This window comes from Alligator mississippiensis, chromosome 4, assembly GCF_030867095.1.
Source record: "Alligator mississippiensis isolate rAllMis1 chromosome 4, rAllMis1, whole genome shotgun sequence".
In the NCBI taxonomy this organism is placed as follows: domain Eukaryota; kingdom Metazoa; phylum Chordata; order Crocodylia; family Alligatoridae; genus Alligator; species Alligator mississippiensis.
The window spans coordinates 94,683,774-94,705,649 of NC_081827.1; the positions used below are offsets into that span (position 1 = coordinate 94,683,774).

Genomic DNA, 21,876 nt, shown 5'->3' on the forward strand with positions numbered 1-21,876 from the left:
ATCTGCAGTGATCCACGAGGGGCAGAACTATTAGCAGGCTTAGCTCCCTAGCAGCTGCTATGCAGTGATTTACTATAAGAAAAAGATCTTTTTTCCTTCGTTCTGCCTTTTAAAAGCAAGGTGTGTATTATAGTCCAGGATGTAATGTACGTAAGAAAACATGGTATATTCCCAGCCAGATTTCAGTGCAATTATCTTTCTGTAAAAAAATAATATAAATGGCATTTTTTTTCCAGAAGAGGAATAACAATATGCGGTTGTAGAATAGGAAGCAGGGCTCCAGATCTGAGACGCAACAGTAACAAAAAAAGGGAGGATAGAGAACATACACTCTGCATCTCAAAACATGTATTTGAAAATAGCTTTTAGAATTAGACATTAGCCTTGTCATAACTGCATCCATTTCAAACTTGGAGATCCATTGTTTATTCCAGAACCATATGGTACAAGGCAAATGTTCATGATAAAACAGCAACATCTGCAGTAGCTGCCACAGTCCCAGATTCAAAACTAGAGGTAGTTAGTGCCAGGGTCTACAAGTTCCCTCAAGTTGAGAGTTTTCCAAAACATGTGGCCCGTCTCTAGCTTTTTTCATTTAGCATTAGATGATTTGACTGCCATACTGCTGCATCATTGTACACATGAATGATTACAACTGTTTTGTTCAGAAAAGTTGAAATACACACTTTATTTTTAAAAATACAGTTCAGACTTGCATACAAGATAAACCACACCCCCTCATCTCTCGGTGCTCACACTGCTGGGGTAGCTCCACCATCCACCAGTTCCATAGTAAACCTGAGAAAAGGAAACAAGCCTCAAAACAAAAAAACCCAAACCTTTTTTTAAACAGTCTTGCTACAATATCCTTTGTCTAGGAGTTGGGGGGGGGGGGGGGGAGCCACACAGATTTCTGATCAAAATGCAGAAGTCTTAATATCTGCAGACCAAAATTCCCTGATATTTTTGGGCCCTCTTGATAAAAGTGTTTTGGTAACTAACCAAAAGGTCTGTATATGTTTGGATTCTACATGGATTCACAGCAAAGTATGCTATAAAACTATGGAAGGCCACCTTCTCTTCATGAGTGTGTAATAATGCAAGTATCAGTTAAAGTCTAAGCATCCTAACAACTTACAAAAGATGTATGTACATTATTTGCATTAAATTACTAAAAATAAGTTTAAATTTATTCCATTTCCTTTCACTATGAAAAATTCTGTACAATATAGAAAGACTTTTTAAAAAGCTCATATGAACAGTAGCAATAAAACTGCAAGAAGATATTCAAGTTCCATGCATACGTTTCAAGATTATACAACAATTCTGATGTTTTTATAAGAAAAATATTTAGTTAATCTTGTAAAAAAATACAGGAGTATCTCCCTGTTAGAAACTGTGTTAAAGATGGTGAAAGATACGTATTTTCAATTATAAAAACAAATGCAAGAGAATGCAAGTAACACACTAAACTTTTTGTTATGGCCTTCTCATTTTCAGAGAAAGGCCAGAATGGATGTAAACATTAGATTTTGTAACTAATGTACTTGAGGTCTTCTCAAGCATCTTCTTTCGTATTGAAATAATGGATGGCATTTCAAATGAGCCAAGTGCCGAGAGGGAGGGGTGAGGACAAGGGAGGAAGAGACAAGGGTGAAACAGATCTCCAGAAAAACTGACTGTAAAAAGGACTTGTGGCAGATGCCTAATTTTGCACATCTTACAGAGGCAAAGTTTCCCCTGCAGGTAAAACTGTGCCCCGTTCAACTCAATGATAACTCCAACTGACATCAGCAGAGCCAGATTATCACTCTAGGTACTTCGCCTCAGTAAGGCTGCAAGAGCAGGACCAACGGCACTGTGCTACTGGACAACAGCCTGTAATGAAGCGACATGTTCACATCAACTTTCAGCTAGGACACCAATATTGATTTGGTATTCAGCACTGTCAAAAGTAAGTTACAGCAGTGGTATAACTGAAAATATCAGTACATACATACAATAATACATTATACAATCAGTTATAGTAGCTAAATGATAAAAAGTATGGGGTAGATATAGCTACAGTCCAATCCTGGCTATGGTGACAACACTGTAGTAGTATTAACGGTTGACTATATTTCCTTACAAAATTTCAAAGCCTATGAGAGTGGCATTCAGTAAAATTAGGTAAATTATTCAGTATGTCATTAAATTATGTAAATATGCAAAAGAGGAAGGCCTCCTCCTTTGAGGAGATTTGAAATAGCTAGAATTGTAACAAAATCTCACCCTGCAACTTAAATACCATTAAAAAAACAAAAGGCAGTGGCAGAAATACAAACTCTTCACAACAAGCATGAGAATGCTTTTATCATGCTTTCCACAACAATAAGCAGGAGAATAACATTACATTACTTATTATTTCTATGAGTGAAACCCAGTTTTACTCGGTATAAGAAGTTACAAGTTTGCAATTTCTAGATAATATTTTGTATTAAAATAATTAGTATCATCAGCGATCCTGTATTTTCCAGCTACTTGGAAGCAAAACTCAATGTCATATTGTAGACAGGGTTCTCCCTTTCACAACAACATTTAAGACTGAAGGAAAAGACCATTACTGACACGACTGTAAAGTAATGGCATTGAACACATCTGACAGTATGTATATAAAAATCTTTCTTACGGAAAATACATTTGTCCTGTTTCCTTTAGTTTATAAAAGGCACTTCATGTATAGCTAAAGCTCTGCTAAAATAATTATGTTAGCTTTCCAGTTAGACAACAGATGTAAAGCCTTGTTACCATGAAGATAGAAGAACACTCTCTACAACTGTTATTACTGCAGATTTATCTATTAAATATTTTAGTTAGGTTTTGCATCATACAATATTTATTTAAAAGAAAGTATTTTTTCTGAATTCAAGAAAACAAAAATAGATCTTCATACGCTACTTCCGTGTTGGAGAGATGATCTCTCAATAGGCTAATATACAAAATATATTATGCTCATACCAACAAAATTAATTTTGTATAGACCTTTCAGAAGTGAGTCCTCAGTCTTTTATTTTCCTCTCGCAGTCTCTCAATTTCAGCTACTAGACTTTCATTTACAGAGTATCTTTCAAGTAAGGCATGCATTTCATTCTAGAGGGAAGGAAAAAGAAAAACAAGTATTCGCCATCATCAACAGCTAACATTTCCTTTCCAATATTTATTCAAAGCATTTTCCCTTTAACTCTTCTGAAAATTCATTTAATGTTGACAAGGTGGTAATATACTCTTTTCCCTTAAAAAAGTGAAGCATTTGATAAGTCACTAGTATGACATTTTAATGCTACTATACAATATTTCCCTCTTTAATTCATTATGCACTAGTACATATTAAACCAAAGTTCATCTTTATTTCACTTTAGAAAGTGAATATATTCTTCATCTGCCATAAAAATGCAATACTGATTACAGATTTTTTTAATCAACCAAGGAGCGAAATCTTTAAAGCTCTGTAAGTTACTTCAACTTTGAAAGTACTTACATGCTGAAACATGATGACACTCCTGAATTTGAAGCTCTCCAAGTCCTTTCCCCCTGCCCCCTCTACCCCAGAATATTTCAACATAACTGTGATAGCATGGGAGAGGGTGCTCTCCAGGGAGCTGGAGAATAGGAATCCCTGAATGCCTCTCAGTCCCCAGAGGTTCCAAGGATAGCAATGGGACGAGGATAGAGCAGAGTATTATGGGATTCTAGAAGACTGATACAGACATTTCAGGAGGCACTTCAAAGATGTTCCTCACTTTTTGCAGGTCATTTTTGAAGCACTTCAGCCATTTTTAAGTGCTTCTTCAGCTGTACACATCTGCACCCTTACTGTTTGGAGCACTTCAAAGTCACTTGGAGTGCTTCAAAACACATCTGTGCAGGGCCTGAGAGGTACGAAACATTCAATTGCAAGATATTTCTTCTATTTGACCCACCAACTCCTCACCACTGTTCAACTTCTCAAAAAAAACCCCACAAACTGCTGACCAAGTCTCCTTCACATATTTGTGGAACATCTACATCTGAAATCTTAGTTGTTTTTAGTTGCATTTTGAATTAAACCAGAGCCTGGTTCAAGGATACCTATCAGTGTATATAATCACAATTCCCAGCAATAATCACTGATGCATATATGATTAAATATTGTAATGATTGTTAAAGAAAACTCCTGCTGGAGAGCCTATCAATCTTTATTAAATATGATCATTACCATCTCTCCCTTCTCCCCTTTCATCTGTTTTTGGCTTTCACTTATTGGATCCAGAACTGTATAACGACCCCACTCTTGCAATTCACTGTACCTGTATAGAGACCTATTGATGTAAAATGGGACTCCACAAAAGGCCGAGGTATACCCAAATAGATCTTAGTCAGATGTAGCCTAAGATTACAAACTCCTCATGGTTATGCCAGCACCTCAGAACACCACCATGTACCTGGCCACTCAAATAACAAAATGCCCCCTCATTCTGATTGTTAATTCTCTCTCTTGATTCTACTCCAGTATAAAGCAGTATAAATGCATCCCGTACCCTACCATGTTCTTGTATGACAACTTCATGCCTGATCACGTACAGAATCTCCCTCCTTTGGTCTGGAAGTTTGTTTCTTTTTGCCCATGAACCCCAAATTAAAAAGGACACGTTGATGGCAAAAGACAATTGCTTGCTTCGCCCCAATCCTCCTTCCTCCCACTCGAAAGATCCCAGTCTAACTGGCAAACTTAACAGATAACACAGAGCCATTAAACAGGTTAGTTCCTCCAAACTGCAGCAGAAAACACTAGGGAAAAAGGTGAAAGAAAAAACAAGTCCTTTTTAGTTTTTTCTTCCTCTTTCATTAATGAGGAGAAACATTACTTTGGGCATGTCTTCACTGAGGTGACAGCCTGTTCGAGAGACTAACTCCAAGCGCACCCTATCCAGCCACCCCCACATGCATGCTCCAAATACACTGGCAAAGGTGCTTTGTGATTGCCCCCAGAGGCTATTCTCAAGCACATCAGAAACTAAGGTCTGAGAACAGCCAGAGTTGCCCCTGGTGCAACCTCACCAGCCTATTTTGGGAGTTGAAACTTGTAAGTAGGAGTGGGTGGGTGGGGAATGCCTGGGACCCTTCTAGCCAGGAGTTGTTAAGATTCAAGACTTGTTTTCACCTATCTGTTCAGAGCAAAAGAGCCAAACTAGTGGTCTGTGAATGTCAAAGTTTAGCCCAGGTGACCTGAATAAAAAGAGGTGGTTATATGTTGTTTATATTATAGTAGTTTATGAGCTTCAATTGTATTCCTAAGCCACAGGCCAGTATTTCTCTTCATGGGAATATAGACATGGTAAGACGCAATTTAAAAAAAAAAGCATAATGCAAAGGCAAACACATTTGCCCCCCACACAAGTGTTTTGCATTACACTGTGCAGTCAGCACTAGCTGAGAGCACAAAAATAGATCTGCTTTTATTAGCACAAAGCACAGCCAGAGAAGGGGAAGGAGAGTGAAAGGAAAAACCAATGCTAGTCAGTTTCTCTTTGGCATCTCATTTATCAAAAAATAATTAGTTAACTTAGTTTGTCTTTTAATAGCTTATTAGATTTCAATATCTAAGGTTTGTTCAGCCTGAGAAAAATCAACACAAACTAATACGCAGGTGTCTTCCCATTCATTTCTCTTGTACATTTCTTTATTTAGGATATAAAGGAATATGCTTGTTTTTGAGTTTTGACCATAAAGTGAATGCCACACTTCACACAAAACACAAAAACTATCATCTAAATACCAATTCACGTTGCTGCTTGTACTTACTAACTGCACATGAAACTGTTTGATCATCTCCACTTGCAAATTCACAATGTCTCGATGGCATGCTTCTCTGGGGAGACAAATAAAAAACCCAAATTATACCTTATCTTCATTGTCAATTTCACAAAGACTAATTCTCTTTTCATTCCGAAGTACATAAGCTGCTCCACTTGATCCCCACCACCGTAGGATATCGTAGAAACAAAAGCGGGGACTCTTACTGTCCCCATTCCTAACTGGTGCAGAAATACCAGAGTTATGAAATAATTCAGTATAGCCTGTATCTGTTCACATCACCCAATTTCAGCAGACCAGTTGTTGTGATATATCACTATTAAACCCTTGGGGGGAAAAAAAAGGCATGCAACAGCAATATAAAACATTTAAAACCTTGTCTCTTTGTTGATTATAGGACAGGGAATGTCAATAAAATACATTTGGTATTTTCATCTGCGCATTACAGGTCTCTCTTAGATTTGTATTGTATTTTTATTCAATTTAAATTTTAAGCTCTGTTGGTCACACAGCACTATGCATAACAGAGATTCTCAATTCAACTGAAGTCTTTCACCTTTAATGGAGTATAAGAAGATTTTCAATATCAATCCATAGTCTGGGAAGGTACCTGCTTATTGCACCAGTGTTTAGAAAACTAATTATGCAACAAGCCATGTCAAATTTGTCTTAAATCTACTGAATATTCCAGATTATGTAAGCATAAACCCAGCACAGATAGTCTAACTGAAAATCCCTTTTACTAGTAAGTAACCTTACTTTTTCTTAGAGCACTCTCAGTGCATATTCCTTATTGCCAGGGCTTTCTCTCTTCAAAAACTGTACTGGGAGATTACTGTGCACAGCCACCAGAGACTCTCATTGTTGGGCCCTAACTGAAGTTATGACTAATTGGAGAAGAAATTAATCCTATGGAATGATGGTGCAAGAGCTTTCCACATGACCCCCAATCCTCAGCACTTGGGAGTTCTTAGCAACAAACTTTGAGCTGGCAAAAACTTAGGAGTTTGGAGGAAAGTACTGGAGCCTGTTGCATCAAAATCTAATGCAAAAAACAGCTACAGTCAATGAAGTATGGATCAAACCAGTCTCCCCTTCCTAGCCTTCCAATCCCTGAGTTAATGGACAGAAAATATGAGACTAGAGAGGGGTTAGGCAAAATACAGCCCATGGGCCAGACCCAACCAACTGATTGGATCTCGCCCACAGCTGCCCTTCTGGTGCTCCGCACGTGGCAAGCCCCGCTCAGGGCAGCCTGCGCCTGCCAGCTCAGCCCTGGCCAGCATGCACAGCTTCTGGTGAGGCTGGTCTTGGTACGGCTGCTGCTCGGCTCCCCTCACCTCCAGAAGTGGCTCCTCCTCCTGCCTCTGTTGCAAAAATATCAGGAATGCAGCCACATCGGGCCACTTATCCACCAGTTTAACTATTACTATGTGGTCAACACTTTAGAGTCCACCTGGCCAAACTAACTCTCAGAGACACCAAACCAATGGCCTCCTTCAGGGATCAGAACTGGCACCTCTTTTTTGACCTGTACATTAATGACCTGCCTGCAACTGGCTCACAAAAATTTGACTGTGCTGATGACAGTGCCTTTGCCACCCAAGCTCATGACTTTTCAAGTATGGAACTCATACTTAATGGAGACATGAGACTGATATCAGAGTACTGCCTAAAGTAGAGCCTCAAACCAAATATCTCAAAGACCGTCTCAAGTGTTTTTCATCTACATAATGCCAGTGCTAATTGTGAACTCACTATCCTGCATTATCAAATTTAGACTCCTGCTATTGCTTGCAACATAGAACCATTCATAAACTATTCAAGTTTGACCTAAAAAGATAGTATCTAACATTTGGTATGTCCAGTAAGTTGGGCTATAAAAATGTCGGGGTATGTCTACATGGCACTATGAAATGCAACACAGATAAACCAAAGCTAGTTCTGAACAAGCCAGTCTGGGTATCTGAAGCAGCAGAGCTATATCTAGGTGATGTTCTGCCTGAGCTGATTAGCCCTGTTCAGTAGGCTATATTAGCCTGGGCTAATTTGGATATACTGCCCTTGGTAGCCAAGCTAACTCATTCAGAGCTAGCTCAACTATTTCTACATGGCACTGTATCATACCACACATACTTATCCAAAAAGACAGAACCAAGGCATGCATGCACTTCCTATACAAAACAGTGATGCTAAGTCTCTCTTGTCTCCAAGTCTCCATCCTCCACAGTAAAATCATAACCTTTCTTTCCCTACTCAAATATATTTCTTTCACTTCCAGTGGTAGGTGGCTAATCCTTACCTACTTGCTAACTCACTTATCTGAAGCAGAAAAAGGTTTCTCTTTAGTTGGTTTAAATTCTAACATGACTCCCTTAGAATTTCCTTGAGGTGGAAGTACAGCCATTTTCATTAAAATTGGGGATAGGATGAGGGAGGGGAAAAAAAAAGATTAAAAAATAGGTTTGGCAAGAAATCAAAAAAGTTACTTTTCTTACGTTATCTTCTCTACATTAAAACAAAATCTACAGCATTTTTTCCTCTTCAATACAAATAAAAGGAAATATTTCTGGGGTAGGTGGAAGAACACCAAGACAGAAAGAAATATTCAGTCTCATGTCATATATAGCTTTTACATGCCACATGAAAAATATTGAGACACACTAAAAAGTGTTTTAAACAAACAACAAAAAAGAAAATAAGAAGATATGGGGTAACTGCATTTTTAATAAGAGGTTAGATTGTGGATTGGTACAGGATGGTTTTGGTGGGTATGATCCTAATCTCAGTAAGGGGGCTGGATTGGATGACCTGTGGAGGTCCCTTCCAGCCCCACGTCTCTATGATTCTATTACTCTATTTATACAGGCTTGCTATAACAGCACCTAGTGTTTGATCACATTGGACCAGGAGTTCTGAGAAGACTACTGCCATCACCTATAAAAAGGGACTGACTGAGAGCTGTTCCATGTTGGTAAGTGCATCAAAACAGCTATTCCAGTGTAGTTATTTCACTGTAAACCCATTTCTGAATAAAAATGCCTTTCTAGATTGTGGGAGGAACAGCAGAGGCAGGTGGGGGAAGGGCTGGAATTCTCTTTGGAAAATTCTTTTCGGGCATATTGATTCATAGATGTTAGGGTCGGAAGGGACCTCAACAGATCATCGAGTTTGACCCCCTGCATAGGCAGGAAAGAGTGCTGGGTTTAGATGACCCCAGCTAGATGCCTATCTAACCTCCTCTTGAAGACCCCCAGGGTAGGGGAGAGCACCACCTCCCTTGGGAGCCCGTTCCAGACTTTGGCCACTCGAACTGTGAAGAAGTTCTTCCTAATGTCCAGTCTAAATCTGCTCTCTGCTAGCTTATGTTCATTATTTCTTGTAACCCCCAGGGGCGCCTTGGTGAGTAAAGCCTCACCAATTCCCTTCTGTGCCCCCGTGATGAACTTATAGGCAGCCACAAGGTCGCCTCTCAACCTTCTCTTGCGGAGGCTGAAGAGGTCCAGGTGCCCTAGTCTCTCCTCATAAAATTGAATCTAATCAATAAAGTTTGTTGTCAGTCCTACCATGTGTTTTTAAAAACCCTACCTCTCCCTTTCTTACATATTTTTGGCCCTGAAATAGTAAACAATCGACAGGATTAAAATAATAATAATAATAACAACAATAATAATAACAACAACAACAACATTTTAAAAATTCAGCAGCCTTACTGGCATCTGAATAACTATCCATTGAAAGAAATGGTGAAGTTCACAGTCTAAGCTATTCCAGTCTCTTTGCAAACAGTTGTCTTGGTTATACTCAGGGTCACCTTGCACTTGCTTAGATAGGACTGTGTGTCATGTTAGCCAACAAATTAAAAAAAAAAACCAAACTATGGAGAAGGCACAGTTTCTTTAAAAATGATTACTGGTCAAAACAATTAAAACTGAGACAGGGGAAACAATTAGACAGGTAGCAGGGGAGAGCTTTCTGACTAGAAGAATCACTGGACTCTTCCAATTTCTCCAAAAGAAAAACAAAGCTGGAAAATGACACCAGACAGTGAAGTACAGGAACTATTTTTTATTGTCATCTAGTCTGTCATCACTTACAAAAATCTAGAATTTCAAGAAATTTAATATATTTGTGGCTCACTTTCCTATATTTTGTGCCAAGCAGCAAAAAGCCATCCCTCTGGCTTGCCTTGGGATGTTTTGCTTCAGTGAAGCAAAAGAACTTTCACTAATGGCTCCACATGCAGGAATAAATCAATGCCAACCAATGTTCTTCATTTTCGATATTGGGTATTTCTTTTTATGTAAAGCTGCTCTTGTAAGATTTCTCTCAATGCTGCAGTCAATAACTGATTCCACAGCATTGTAGTTATCTAGACTTGAGCAAAGCTCAAAGCATTGCCTTAACAACTTACTTCCTTGTAAGTAAAAGAGCCACACTAACAGCTCAATATGTTTTCACCAGAACACAAAAGCAGAAGTGAAGTAGAGAAACTCTGATGGGATCCTGGTCACACCTAACCTGTCACTTAATTTTTTAAAAGTTTCAGATATCATAAGTTCATTAGATTCAACAATTTAAAACTACACATACAGAAATTGTAAAAAGGATAGCACTATAAAGCTTAAGACATATTAGGTCTGATATAACTGCCATGAAGTCTATAGGGCTGGCTGATGTTGTAGTGGTGACAGGCCAGAAAAAATGAGCAAGGCAAAGATTTTTGTGGATGATATCTTTTACTGGACCAACTGTAGAGCTCGGAGGGACACAAATTACACAGGTGGCCCAATAAGAAATAACACTAACAAAAATCCTCACCTTTTGCACTATATCTATACTAGCTTTTACATTTATTTCAGTATGGAATTGCATTGGATCCCTGGGGACACTTTCGCACATGCTCAGAGGAGGGGCTTAATTAGCTCCAAGAGCTGCTCTAATTAATGCCGCACAGCATCTCCTGTAGCAGTGTCCCTGAGCTTCAAAATGATGGTGGGGGCACTTAAACTAAAGCTTGTCAAAGAAGCTTTAGCTCAAGTACACCTGCCACCATTTTGAAGTGTGGGGACACTGCTACACAAGATGTGGAGGCTGGCTGGAGCGCAGTAATTATCATGCTCCAACAGACTTGATTAAATTGAGTCTGCTCACACGCGCTGTAATTACAGCACATCGGGGCAGCCTCCACCCTCATGTACAAGCACCCTAAGGTACCAAAAACCCAATATCCCAGTGATATTCAACCTGATATTCACAGGCTAGATGGGTCATATCCAGCCTGTCCATGGGCTGGATCTGTCCAATAAACTCAGTCTAGCACTCAGGATGGATGGGGCTCAGGCCCATTCCAAGTGTGTGGTGAGCATCCCAGCCCTGACCCAGACATAGTGGGGGAAGGGAGGGGTGTGGTGTGTTCCTATCCAGCCATGCAGCAACAGCCCAGTCCTGTATCAGCTATGTGGGGGGAAGAGGACACAGTCGGGACCTGGTCCATAAATGTGGGGGCAGTCCAGGCCCAACGCAGCTATGCACCAATGGCCCAGCCTAGTCCCTATCTGGCTGCTATAGAGGGGGAAGAAAGAAGGCATCCTGGGCCCAATCCATGTGTATGGCAATGGAATGGCCTGGCCTGCCCACAATCCAGTTGCAGGGTGGGGCAGTGGGAGGAGGCATCTCAGGCCTGATCTGGCCACAAGTGCCTTGTTTATTTTGACAATTGGAGATGGGTGGCAATATTAATTGCCATTGCTCCCCTACTGCCAAGCTTCCCAACCTGTGGGGAGCCCCACAGGCTGTATGCCCTGGCTTCACAGGCTGGATTTAACCTGCAGGTCAGTGGTTAAACACCCCTGCCTTATCCCAAAATGGTTAATCCCCAAAGGAAAAGCTCCTATTCCTAGGCAAGTATTAAAGAATAAAAGATTCCATGGTACATTAAAAACTTCATTAAACTGAAGATCTCAGCTTACCCGAAAAGTACTCAGATAGCAAGCCAAGCAAATAAATTATGTTTCTGAGTTGCTCCCCCGAGTAGAAGCCTCACCCTAATGAAGTAGTGGAGCTACTCTCACAAGATTACATGGATGCTTACAGGTTTGTCACTGACACTATTAGGTTAGGCGATGCATAAACACGACTATTAGACAGCTTGCTGACCAATGAAAGATTCAGACCCCATTTATTGCAATATAAATAAAAAAAATAGAATTATGATCCTCTAGAACAGAACTGTTTGTTCTACAATTCAGAGTTTATATGTAAAGTTACCTTAAACTGTAAAATCTAATTGAAAAACAAGGTCAATGAAAAAGCTGGCTGTACGTGGATTTCAATACCTGAAATCATCCAGAGTTTCCTGTATCATATTTTGAATGAAATTAATTTGAATTGATGTCAAGGGTACATTTGGTCTATTACTTCCAATGGTGTCTGCTATTTTTTCAGATAATGAACTGGCAACTCCAGCAGAAACAGCTGATGTTATCTTTGGACCTGTAAGTAAATTAAGAGTATAAGAATGATTCTGGACAATTGAAAGTTTCTGTTATTCTACAGCGATGGTTCTCAAACTTTTTTGTGCCAGGACCCACTTGTAAACATCAATGGCCAGTCCCAACCCAGTGCCCCACACTCCTGACTTGCTGCCTCCACTCCCAAGCCTCAAACTCTCAGCATGTGGGGCCAGGGGTGGGTATGTGGAGCAGGGTGGGGGGGTGTGGGTATGGGGAGCCCCAAGCAGCCCCTTGCAGGCTGGAAGTCTGCCAGCCTGCAAAGGAAAAGCCAAAAACCCAATATCCACAGTTTCCCACGTTTTTCTCCTGTAAAGGAGAACCCATTTTTAAAGTTTGCTCGTGACTTTTGTATATTCTTGCTAACCACCTTTGGGTTGTAACTCACAGATTGAGAAGTACTGTTCTATAGAACATGCGTGTACTGTTAATATTATGGGTAAAACATTCAAATATATTTAAGTGACCTGGGAATCGAAGGGTCAAAGAGAAAAGTAATTATGTAGCTAGTGATGCCAACAGGTGGCTAGCAGGATATGAAAAGTACTTGTAAGCACTAGGTGCTTAATTCCATTTTCTTTCTTCTTTCAACAGTTTTCAAATCAGGTGTCACAAACAACACTATGTGTATAACTGGAGAGATTCCACCTACTTACTGGTTGAGGTAATACCATTCACCGGCGAGTCATATGTTAGATGTGTCTGAATATTCTTTGCTAGCTTCTCATTTCCCTCAGGAGTCTTGACAACAGTGGATGCTGGTGGAGGGTTTGAATGTCCAGACTCAGCACTTGATGATGAACTAAATTTTAAAAGCTTATATATAAAAAAAGGGGGGAAAAAGCAGTAATTACAACTCCCCAGGTACACTTGATGACTGTTTATATTTTAAGATCTATTACTTCTTTTGTTGTTTTTTTGAATGCCAGTGTCAAATAAATTTGGGGTTTTTTGTTTAAAAAATAAAACAAATAAACAAAAAAACCCCAAGATATTCTCAGGGGTGGCCTTGAGAACTTAACTTTGCATTGGAATTAAAATTATGTAACAGACTTTATGTTCTAAGTAAAGACAGTGGCCACATACAGAGATTTTTCCCCTTCTTGGTTACTATGAGTTAGGCAAGAAATATAATCTAGTGCTCTTTAAAACCAAGAAATGAGAACACTAGACTATTTAGCAACTGACGGATTAGTTTGACTTTAGCGTATAACTTTATACTGAATATTTACTGGTGAAATGAACTCAGGTTCATTAAAGCTTATACTATATATATTATCTTTGATTTAGCTCATCTTTGAGATGCAACTCTATCCTGCCTTCTATACTGCCACAGCCTTCTATAGAAAAGCATGTAAACTTCTATCACATATCCAGAGCACAGGATTATAATTAATTTGTTTTTTTATAAACTGATATGTAAAAGGTAGATCAATAGTTATATCTCTTCTAAAGTTGCATAAATAAAAACTGTAAGCTTAACATGACATTTAAAAGTTAAGTTTTTAGTATCTTGTAGGCCTGCACAAATAAGAAAGTATTCGATTTGGATTCGCCAGTTTGGAGGAGAGTGATTTGAATCACTCTCCTCCGAATCGGCGAATCCAAATCGAATCCCCATTCAATTCAGCTGAAGCAGCTTTGAAAGATTTGGTGCTGATCCGGAGAGATTGGGTGATTTGGATTGGCCAGGGAGCGGCAGGCACAGCCAGGCAGCTGCAGGTTCTCCCACAGCTCCTCCAGCTGTGCCTGCCTCTCTCCAGGTGGGGGGAGCTGCTGGGGAAGCCCCCATGGCTGCCCTGCCTGGCCCCATTCTCCTGGTACTTAAAAAAAAAAAAGCCCCGCGCTCACTAGCTGCAGCAGCAGCAGCAATTAGGGCCTCTGAGGGCTTGTGACAGAACCCTCCCACCCGCACAGCGTGGGGCAGCGGGGATCACCCCCCCTCGCCACACACCCATGTGGCAGCTGCCTCATGACACAGGTGCCGCGTGCTGTCTGGGAGCTGGGACCAGTGAGTGTGGGGCTTTTTTTATTTATTTTTTTTGTACCAGGAGGCTGGGGCCATGCAGGGCAGCCAGGGGGGCTTCCCCCACAGCTCCCACAGCCTGGGGAGAGGCACAGCCAGAGGAGCCACAGGGGAACCCACAGATGCAGAGCTACGCCTGCCTCTCCCCAACTGATCCGAATCTCTGAATCTTTTCCGTATCGATTCAAAGCATCTGAATCGATTCAGAGCTTTTAGCAAGTCTCCCGATTCGATTTGGATTCAGAGATTCGGCCCTCAAATTGGGCTGAATCTCCTTCAAATTGAATTCGTGAGCAAAGCTTCGCACAGCCCTAATATCTTGAACAGTTTGGCAAATTCACCACCAGCAAAATGCTAGTTATAACATATCATAAAGGCTACAGAAAAATACTAAATAAAGGTTACTTGTGACAATTAATGTCTAGTACCTGTTTGAATGATTCTCTAGATTCTTGTATCCCAAGACTTATTTTCTTAACTTCAGCATCTTGATTTGAATGTTCATCTTCTTCTTTAATCGGAGATCCCACAAATACATGCAATGGACTACAATGTGTCCCTGGGGCATTAGAACCCGCAGGGTTTCTTTTTACAGGAAATGTAGTGTTCAATTGCGGGAGGAAATCCAAACCAGAAAGGTAAGATTGAAAATCCAAACCTGAAAGAGAAACAATCTGCTTGCATTGATAATAAATTTATGAATGTTACTAACAAGCATAGAAAGCAAACACACATCCTGAACTGCTGATTACCTAAAGGAATCTTTTTCTTAGAATATTTATGGTGGGACATTTCGTGGTACACCAATTATGCCTGTAGGGCTCCAATTTGTCAATGCATTATACCAGATCTGTAAAAGTGCAGTTATATTAATGTTTGCCCATGTATATTGTTTGCTTTCAGTGAAGTCATACGACTAAATTGATAACAAGTCTTGGAGAACCAGATTTATTTTTAATCTAGGCTATAAACAAATGTACTACAAAACTGCTTACCATCTCCTTTTCCTGGAACATCTTCATTTGCTTTATAAGTAACAACATCTACAAAATATTAGCACAAATAAAATTAATTTAAATAAATACCAAGTAAATATAAATTAATAATAGTTTCTGTATTTCATATTCCTGCTTCTACATTGGTACAGTGCCTGGATTCATGCAGACTCACAGCTTCAAAGGGATTTCACAAATTTGCAGGTCCATGTTAGTGTTGATGCATATGTTTATAGAACTTGGACCAGTAAGCCATAAGCACAGGCTTTAACTTTTCTTCACAAAGATATTCAGTTCTCCGATGACTTTGCCCCCTATTTGATCATTATGTTCACATTTTTTATATGTGCATTTCTAGCAAGTTTAAAAATTAAAGTGGACTTCACACTCCGGACTGCTTGGAAAACTTAGTTCAGGGCTGTGGACATTAGATCCACCTCTAACAGCAATTTTTAAAATGATCATTTTTCTATAGTATTTTCAATAGACATCTGACATGACATCCTTTAATATTTTCTAGATGGAAAAATGCAGTTCTCATTTTTAAAAGCACATGGGAAAAGATTTTCATCTCTATCTGCCTACTAAAACGTCCTGTTTTCTAAAGTATGCTAATATTTAGTATCCTGTGTTGAACGTGCAAGACTAAAGGCATTAATCCCTCTCTGCCTTATTGGAAGAGACGTGGAACACAGGAAAACTGCTGAAGGATAAAGCAAGAACTCATCTCCACATTGTCTTATTGTATTTTCCATATGATCAACTTACCATCTCTAATGGGAGAAAACATGTCACCTAAACTATTTCGTCCCAAATCAAAGTTAGCCATCTCAGCATTCTTCCCTTGATCTGTTTCTCTTGATGGAATTACATCCAGACTGCCACTACGAGGAAAACCTTGAGAGGACAACATTCAATTAGGGATACTGTTCCTCAAATAAATTAGTATTTTTAAGCCTATCTTCCTTTACACCAAGCAGTTAATAGAAATTTACTCTCAATAATTTCACACACACACACACACAGATATTTTACCCTATTGAAGCCAATCCTGCAATAACTCCAAATAGAAAACCAACTTATAACTTCCATCCATACCTTCCTCTACCTGAGATAGTAAACCTATAACCCTCCAGGCACACCCTTGAAAGGAAATAAGATATAGTTTGACTTTAAGAATAGGAAAACTTGTTAATCAATACAAGTGCTGAAACCACACTTTTTCAGTAGTTCTAATGCATTTTCTTCAGGTATCAAAACAAATATTGGGACAAACATGAAATAATAAACATCCCATGCCAGAAACTATTCTCATCAGATTTTATAACAATGCTTATCAATGTTAAAGAGCAAATGGAGCAGTCAGCTCTGATTTTCAGCCATGGAATCCCCTGGCAGATGTTAGAATAATGGCATAATGGGATCTGATCCCCGATTCAAACAACAGTGCACACTGCCACACACACGTGGTTTGCTCTGCAACTCCCTTTGGAGCTGTGGCATAAAGCAACCAATGTGTGGAGCAATGTGCACAGCAAGCCCCGTGGCTTGCCCCAACCTGGAAATTTAAAATCCTTTCCCTACACCTCCCAAGGGAACAAATCTGTACTTAGCTAGGCTATTGGGCAAAGGGGAGGTTTAGAAGTCACCAAAGCAGGAGGGAGCCCCTCACCTGCCCTGGATAGAAGCTCTGCTCCTAACCCCACCTAGGTTGCAAGGTTCCCATTAAAATAATGTTGCAATTGGGATCAGTCCCTGGCCCAAACAATTGCAGGTCCTGACATGCACGCTGGTATGGCACCAGAGAGAAAAGGTAAATCAGATTTTTTTTTTAAACCTGGATAAAACATGCTTTTCCCTCTCGGCTTCAAACAGGTGAACACTGACATGGTATTACAATAATATACACATACAATTTACCATATTTACTTGAATCCAAGATGAGTCATCTCTGTTCCCTTTCCCCAATAGTGAGAAAGAGAAGCCTCCTTTTAAATTTGAGTATGGCCCAGGCCAGATGGCTGTTGTGGCTATAGCTCCAGCCTTGACTGACTCCTGCCCTGGCCCCAGGGAGACCATGCATTGCTGGGAGGACAGGAGCATGGGGAAGATCACAGTGGCATAGGAACTGCATGGGATTGGGCTCTGGCACTGACTTGGAGCTGCTGCAGCTCAAGACTCCAGGATTAGGGCTGGGAATGGAGCTGCTACTATTGCCTGGCCAGGGCCACAGCTGGAGCTGCTGCCTAGGGTAAACACTGGCAGGGGTAGGCACAATGGGAATAGGCACAGGGGTGGGGGCAGTGGGGGAGAGGGTGGCAGGAAAGTGGCAGGAGAAGACAGGCAAACAGGCACTAAGGGGCACAAAGAACAAAGGGCAAGCCGTCTGTCCTTCCCCACTGCATACTCCCATGCCACTGCTTTCTTCACCTTAGCAATGGGAGGGGATGAATTTAAAATAACCCCCCATTAATTAGAAATTTATAATCTTCTATTTATAAAATCATTATAATTGTTCATGTACCAAATCTAATTATTGGGGGTCATCTTACATTCAGAGTTGTCTTGAATGCAGGTAAATGCAGTATATTAAAAAAACCCCAACCCATTAGCAGGTATCTACCATGTAAAATTTCATTCCAAAGAATTGAAGTTTGACAACATAACATGTAACTGAAAATAGTCTCATAACTGAGGGTGTCAGGCCACATTAAGAAGCAGTGCTGTTAGCCCTTCCTATACCATATTTTCTCGAATACAAGACAAGGTTCCCCTCCACCCCCCAATCAGCATGTGAAAGAGTCCCTCATCTTATATTTGCAAGCAAGGAAACCTCATTTAGTACATTGTCTCTTATTAAACTACTGCCAAAAGTAGCATGCACTCAGCAATAGCAACTTATGAAGCTGATTTAATATAGCCAACACTGCATATGACCATAAAACACATGGCCTACACTGGACAAACTGGTGGGAACCTACTGCAAAGACAGGTTAGTGCAGCCTATCTAAACAAAACATATGTTAGTGCCCATTGCACGCACTTCCCCTCAGCACCAACTCTACTGCAAGTCATGGTGAACCACTGCACTGCATCAGATGCAGCTGGTAAACTCAGACTGGTGGGACAGGTGGAGCATCCCATGGGAGCAGAGGGGGGTGACAGGTTTGCAGCCAACCAGGAGCAGGGGGGTGGGGGTGTGCAGCCTCCCTGCTACCAGCCAGAGTGCCCAGCCAGCTGCAAACTCCCCCCCCCCCCCCCAGCTGGCTGCAAACCCCACCCTGCTCTTGGCTGGCTGCAATCCCCCCACCCTCCCATGGGATGCTCCACCTGCCCCCCCCCCCCAGTCTGAGGTATCAGCCATGCCTGCACTGCATATATTTTTACTTCCTCTTCACTTCCACAGCTGAGCTGCCTTCTTTCCCATTTCCAATGATTCATGTTTCTTCACTAGCCTTAAATGTCCGGCAAGCATCACCAGACGGGGTCCCAAACAATTCACCCAGAATTCCTCTGTCACCTCCTCTCTCAGACCATCGCATATGATTGTGGCTCCACTCTCCATGAAGTGGAGCTGGACCAGGTTGCCTTGCATCTCATCTGCATATACATTTTTGGAGGATCCCAGAACTCACAACAAAAGCACCTAGTTCCAGTCATGAGTGTGGGGCTAATTAGCACATGGATCCTTTGTGGCGGGCAGGGGTGGGAGTTATCTGAAATAAACACACATACTGATCAGTGCTGAACTGTGAGGTCACCATGGTTTGAAACAACGTCGACTCTGCTGGGGCCCAGCCTAGTGAACTACAGGCAGTTCTCGACTTACGACATTTCGAGTTACAATGTTTCACACTTACAACATCTATAAATTGGCACCCTGTTTCAACTTTATGACATCAGTTTTGACTTTACAATGCTTGACCCAATGCGACACCACGCGAGTGAACAAGTTAGCTGGGTCGCTCATCTCCCTGGAGAACATCTGTCCAAACTTCCTTGGACACTTTCTTTAAGAAAGCAGACAAGACTCCTGATAAGACTCCAGCCAAGAACCCTTCAAAAAGTCCAACCAAGAGCCCTTCAAGAAGTCCAGCAATCACCCCAAAGAAGTCTTTCCAAATCAATATGCTTGCTATTTACAATATAGATACATTAATGTAGCTATATTACTCAACTATAATTAATTGAGTACAAAATTCTGGGATATTTTTGGTGAAAATAGGGTAGCGGGCCTTGGTTCAGGAACCAATCCCCCATTTATAACATTGTTTCTTATTAGAAAATTGGTTCCAAGTTACAATGTTTTGACTTAAGATGCGGTTTTCAGGAACCAAATGCGTCGCAAGTCCGAGGACTGCCTGTATGTGGTAAATCATGAGTCTTTTGTCTTTAGACTAATATCATGCATAGTTTATACAAGTAGGTACAAATGCACTGCTTAAAAGTGTGTTTATGGGGTACCTGTGCTAAAAATTGCAGCAGTTTCAAAAAAGGCAAAAATGCATCAGTTCTAAGTCTATGCATACCTATAATAATTTTATACGTATTATTACAAGTATTTTTATTTCAAAGTCAGTGTTTTCACACTGCCCCTACTTCCATGCCCACAGAGACAGCACGGACTACCAGTAAGGAGGTGAAGAATTTGGGGGGAAAGGGGGGAGGGCAGAGGGGGATACCTGATTCCCCGGATTTATTTTCCCTGCTTTAGCACTGGGAGGGAGACAAATTCAAGGCAAACTTCCAATAATTAGATTCTATACCTGGAACATTATAACAAATTGATCATTTTCCCCTATACAGAATCTAATTATTGGGGGGTGGGTCATCTTATATTCAAGGTTGTCTGAGATTCAAATGAATACAGTAATTAGCTACTCGGTGTACAAACCAACCTCCCTGAATCTAAAAGAAAAGTTTGATTGATAGTCTGTTGATGAACAGGGCAAAAACAATTCCTAGAGTCTATCTATCTTCAAGCACTTGTATACAAGTGACATTGTATACAGTGATCCAAATGGACTCCACAACTCTGCAGATAACTTTAATCATGTTCACAAGTTTTTGCAGAACCAGGCCCATCCACTGTGTCAGATTCTGATTCAGTTTGACTTAATTTTGGCACAACATGTTCTCTGGCCCCAGATTCTTTTCCTCTCTAAACACATGTATTCCAAAAGTCCACATGTGAGAGATTTCTCCTGCTAATTTAACTCGTATCTTCACCCAAAGAAGTCTCCATTAAATGTAAACAGTTTTTTGGTACATACTCAAAGAAAAATAGGCTACTTCAAAGCATTATCCCATTCCCAACTTCAAGTATTAATTTTCCTTTTAAAAAAAAATGTTTACTTTTATATTATGATTGGTTCTATTTGCGTGCTAGCAGTCAATAAAATATTTAAAATAGGGAAGATAAATGCTTTTAATAAGTGCATGCTGTAACTGAAATCAGATTCTCCAGTCTATGCAGTAATGCTGATTAGTGACACTTCTTGGGTACAATGGAAGGATTCTACTTCACCTCCTGTTTCACTGCATTCCCAAGGGAGGTCATTAGTCTGAGTCCCTATAGACTGCAGTGGCTTATTGCTTAATTAGTGTTGTTAAACATATTTCTCCTCTCTTAAAAAGAGAAAGAGTTTAGTCGCATAAAAGTTGCTTCATTAAAAAGATCTTTTGAGTCTTGAAAGCCCTTGGAATAGTTTCAAGATTTGAGAATATTTTTTCAGACCTAAAATTTACTGAAGTTAAATGCAAGAAGAATCTATATCCTAGACAGTGATGGCATTTATTTCCTTTAAAATTTAGGGTCAGAACTCTTACAAACAACTTGCTAATTAAAAACATTGTGTTTATTTAGCACAATATAATGTCAAACTAACACACGTTAACAAAACATATCCCAACAGCTATATATCTACATGCCATCTAACTATTTCTGTTGTGTAAAAAAATAACTATAAAGAACATCTTGCATTTTTAAGTGCAAACTGCAATTGCTTCTCAGCACAGGTATGGGGCTCAGGTTTAAAAGATTAAACCTTCTCTCCTTCCTACAGTTACTGTGGCCCAAAAGGCATTTGTGGATATAACATTCTTAACAAAGAAAAGGTCAAATACAAAATAATGTCTTAAAAAATCCTAATATGTTGCACAGCAATCTTATTCCTTTGTTTCCTTTATACTGATTTCTGATAAATGGATTCTCAAACAAGAGGCAAAAAAATTCAAAACTCAGAGCCATCTCCCTGGGAGATTTAGTTAGCCCAACTCTTCCCACATTCCCCACCTTTCTTCTTTGGCAAGTCCTAGTGGGTGGGTAGGGAAACAAATCATCATCCATGTCTTACAAAACTGGAAAAAAGACTGAGGTAGAACAAGTCCCTGCTAACAAAAAACAACCATCTCTGAGGAACACCTCTCCAAGGGAGCTCACTAGGTGAAGCTTTATAATTGCAGTTAGAGCCCAAACAGCCCACAGGTGAACTAAGCCCTCTTACCATTC

The 21,876-nt window shown here is 40.3% G+C and overlaps 1 protein-coding gene across 1 annotated transcript in view; it reads right to left on the reverse strand.

Annotated features, from left to right (window-relative positions):
- Positions 1–658: 658 nt before the first annotated feature.
- NEDD1 (NEDD1 gamma-tubulin ring complex targeting factor) overlaps positions 659–21,876 on the reverse strand; it is a 56,557-nt gene continuing 35,339 nt past the window's right edge. The window contains exons 9-15 of the mRNA XM_059726341.1: positions 16,134–16,262; positions 15,366–15,413; positions 14,799–15,028; positions 13,001–13,160; positions 12,171–12,327; positions 5,821–5,887; positions 659–3,129 (exon numbers count right to left, since the gene is read on the reverse strand). Coding sequence (XP_059582324.1) covers positions 3,025–3,129; positions 5,821–5,887; positions 12,171–12,327; positions 13,001–13,160; positions 14,799–15,028; positions 15,366–15,413; positions 16,134–16,262 — 896 coding nt within the window. The 3' untranslated portion in view covers positions 659–3,024. The remainder of the gene's footprint in view (positions 3,130–5,820; positions 5,888–12,170; positions 12,328–13,000; positions 13,161–14,798; positions 15,029–15,365; positions 15,414–16,133; positions 16,263–21,876) is intronic.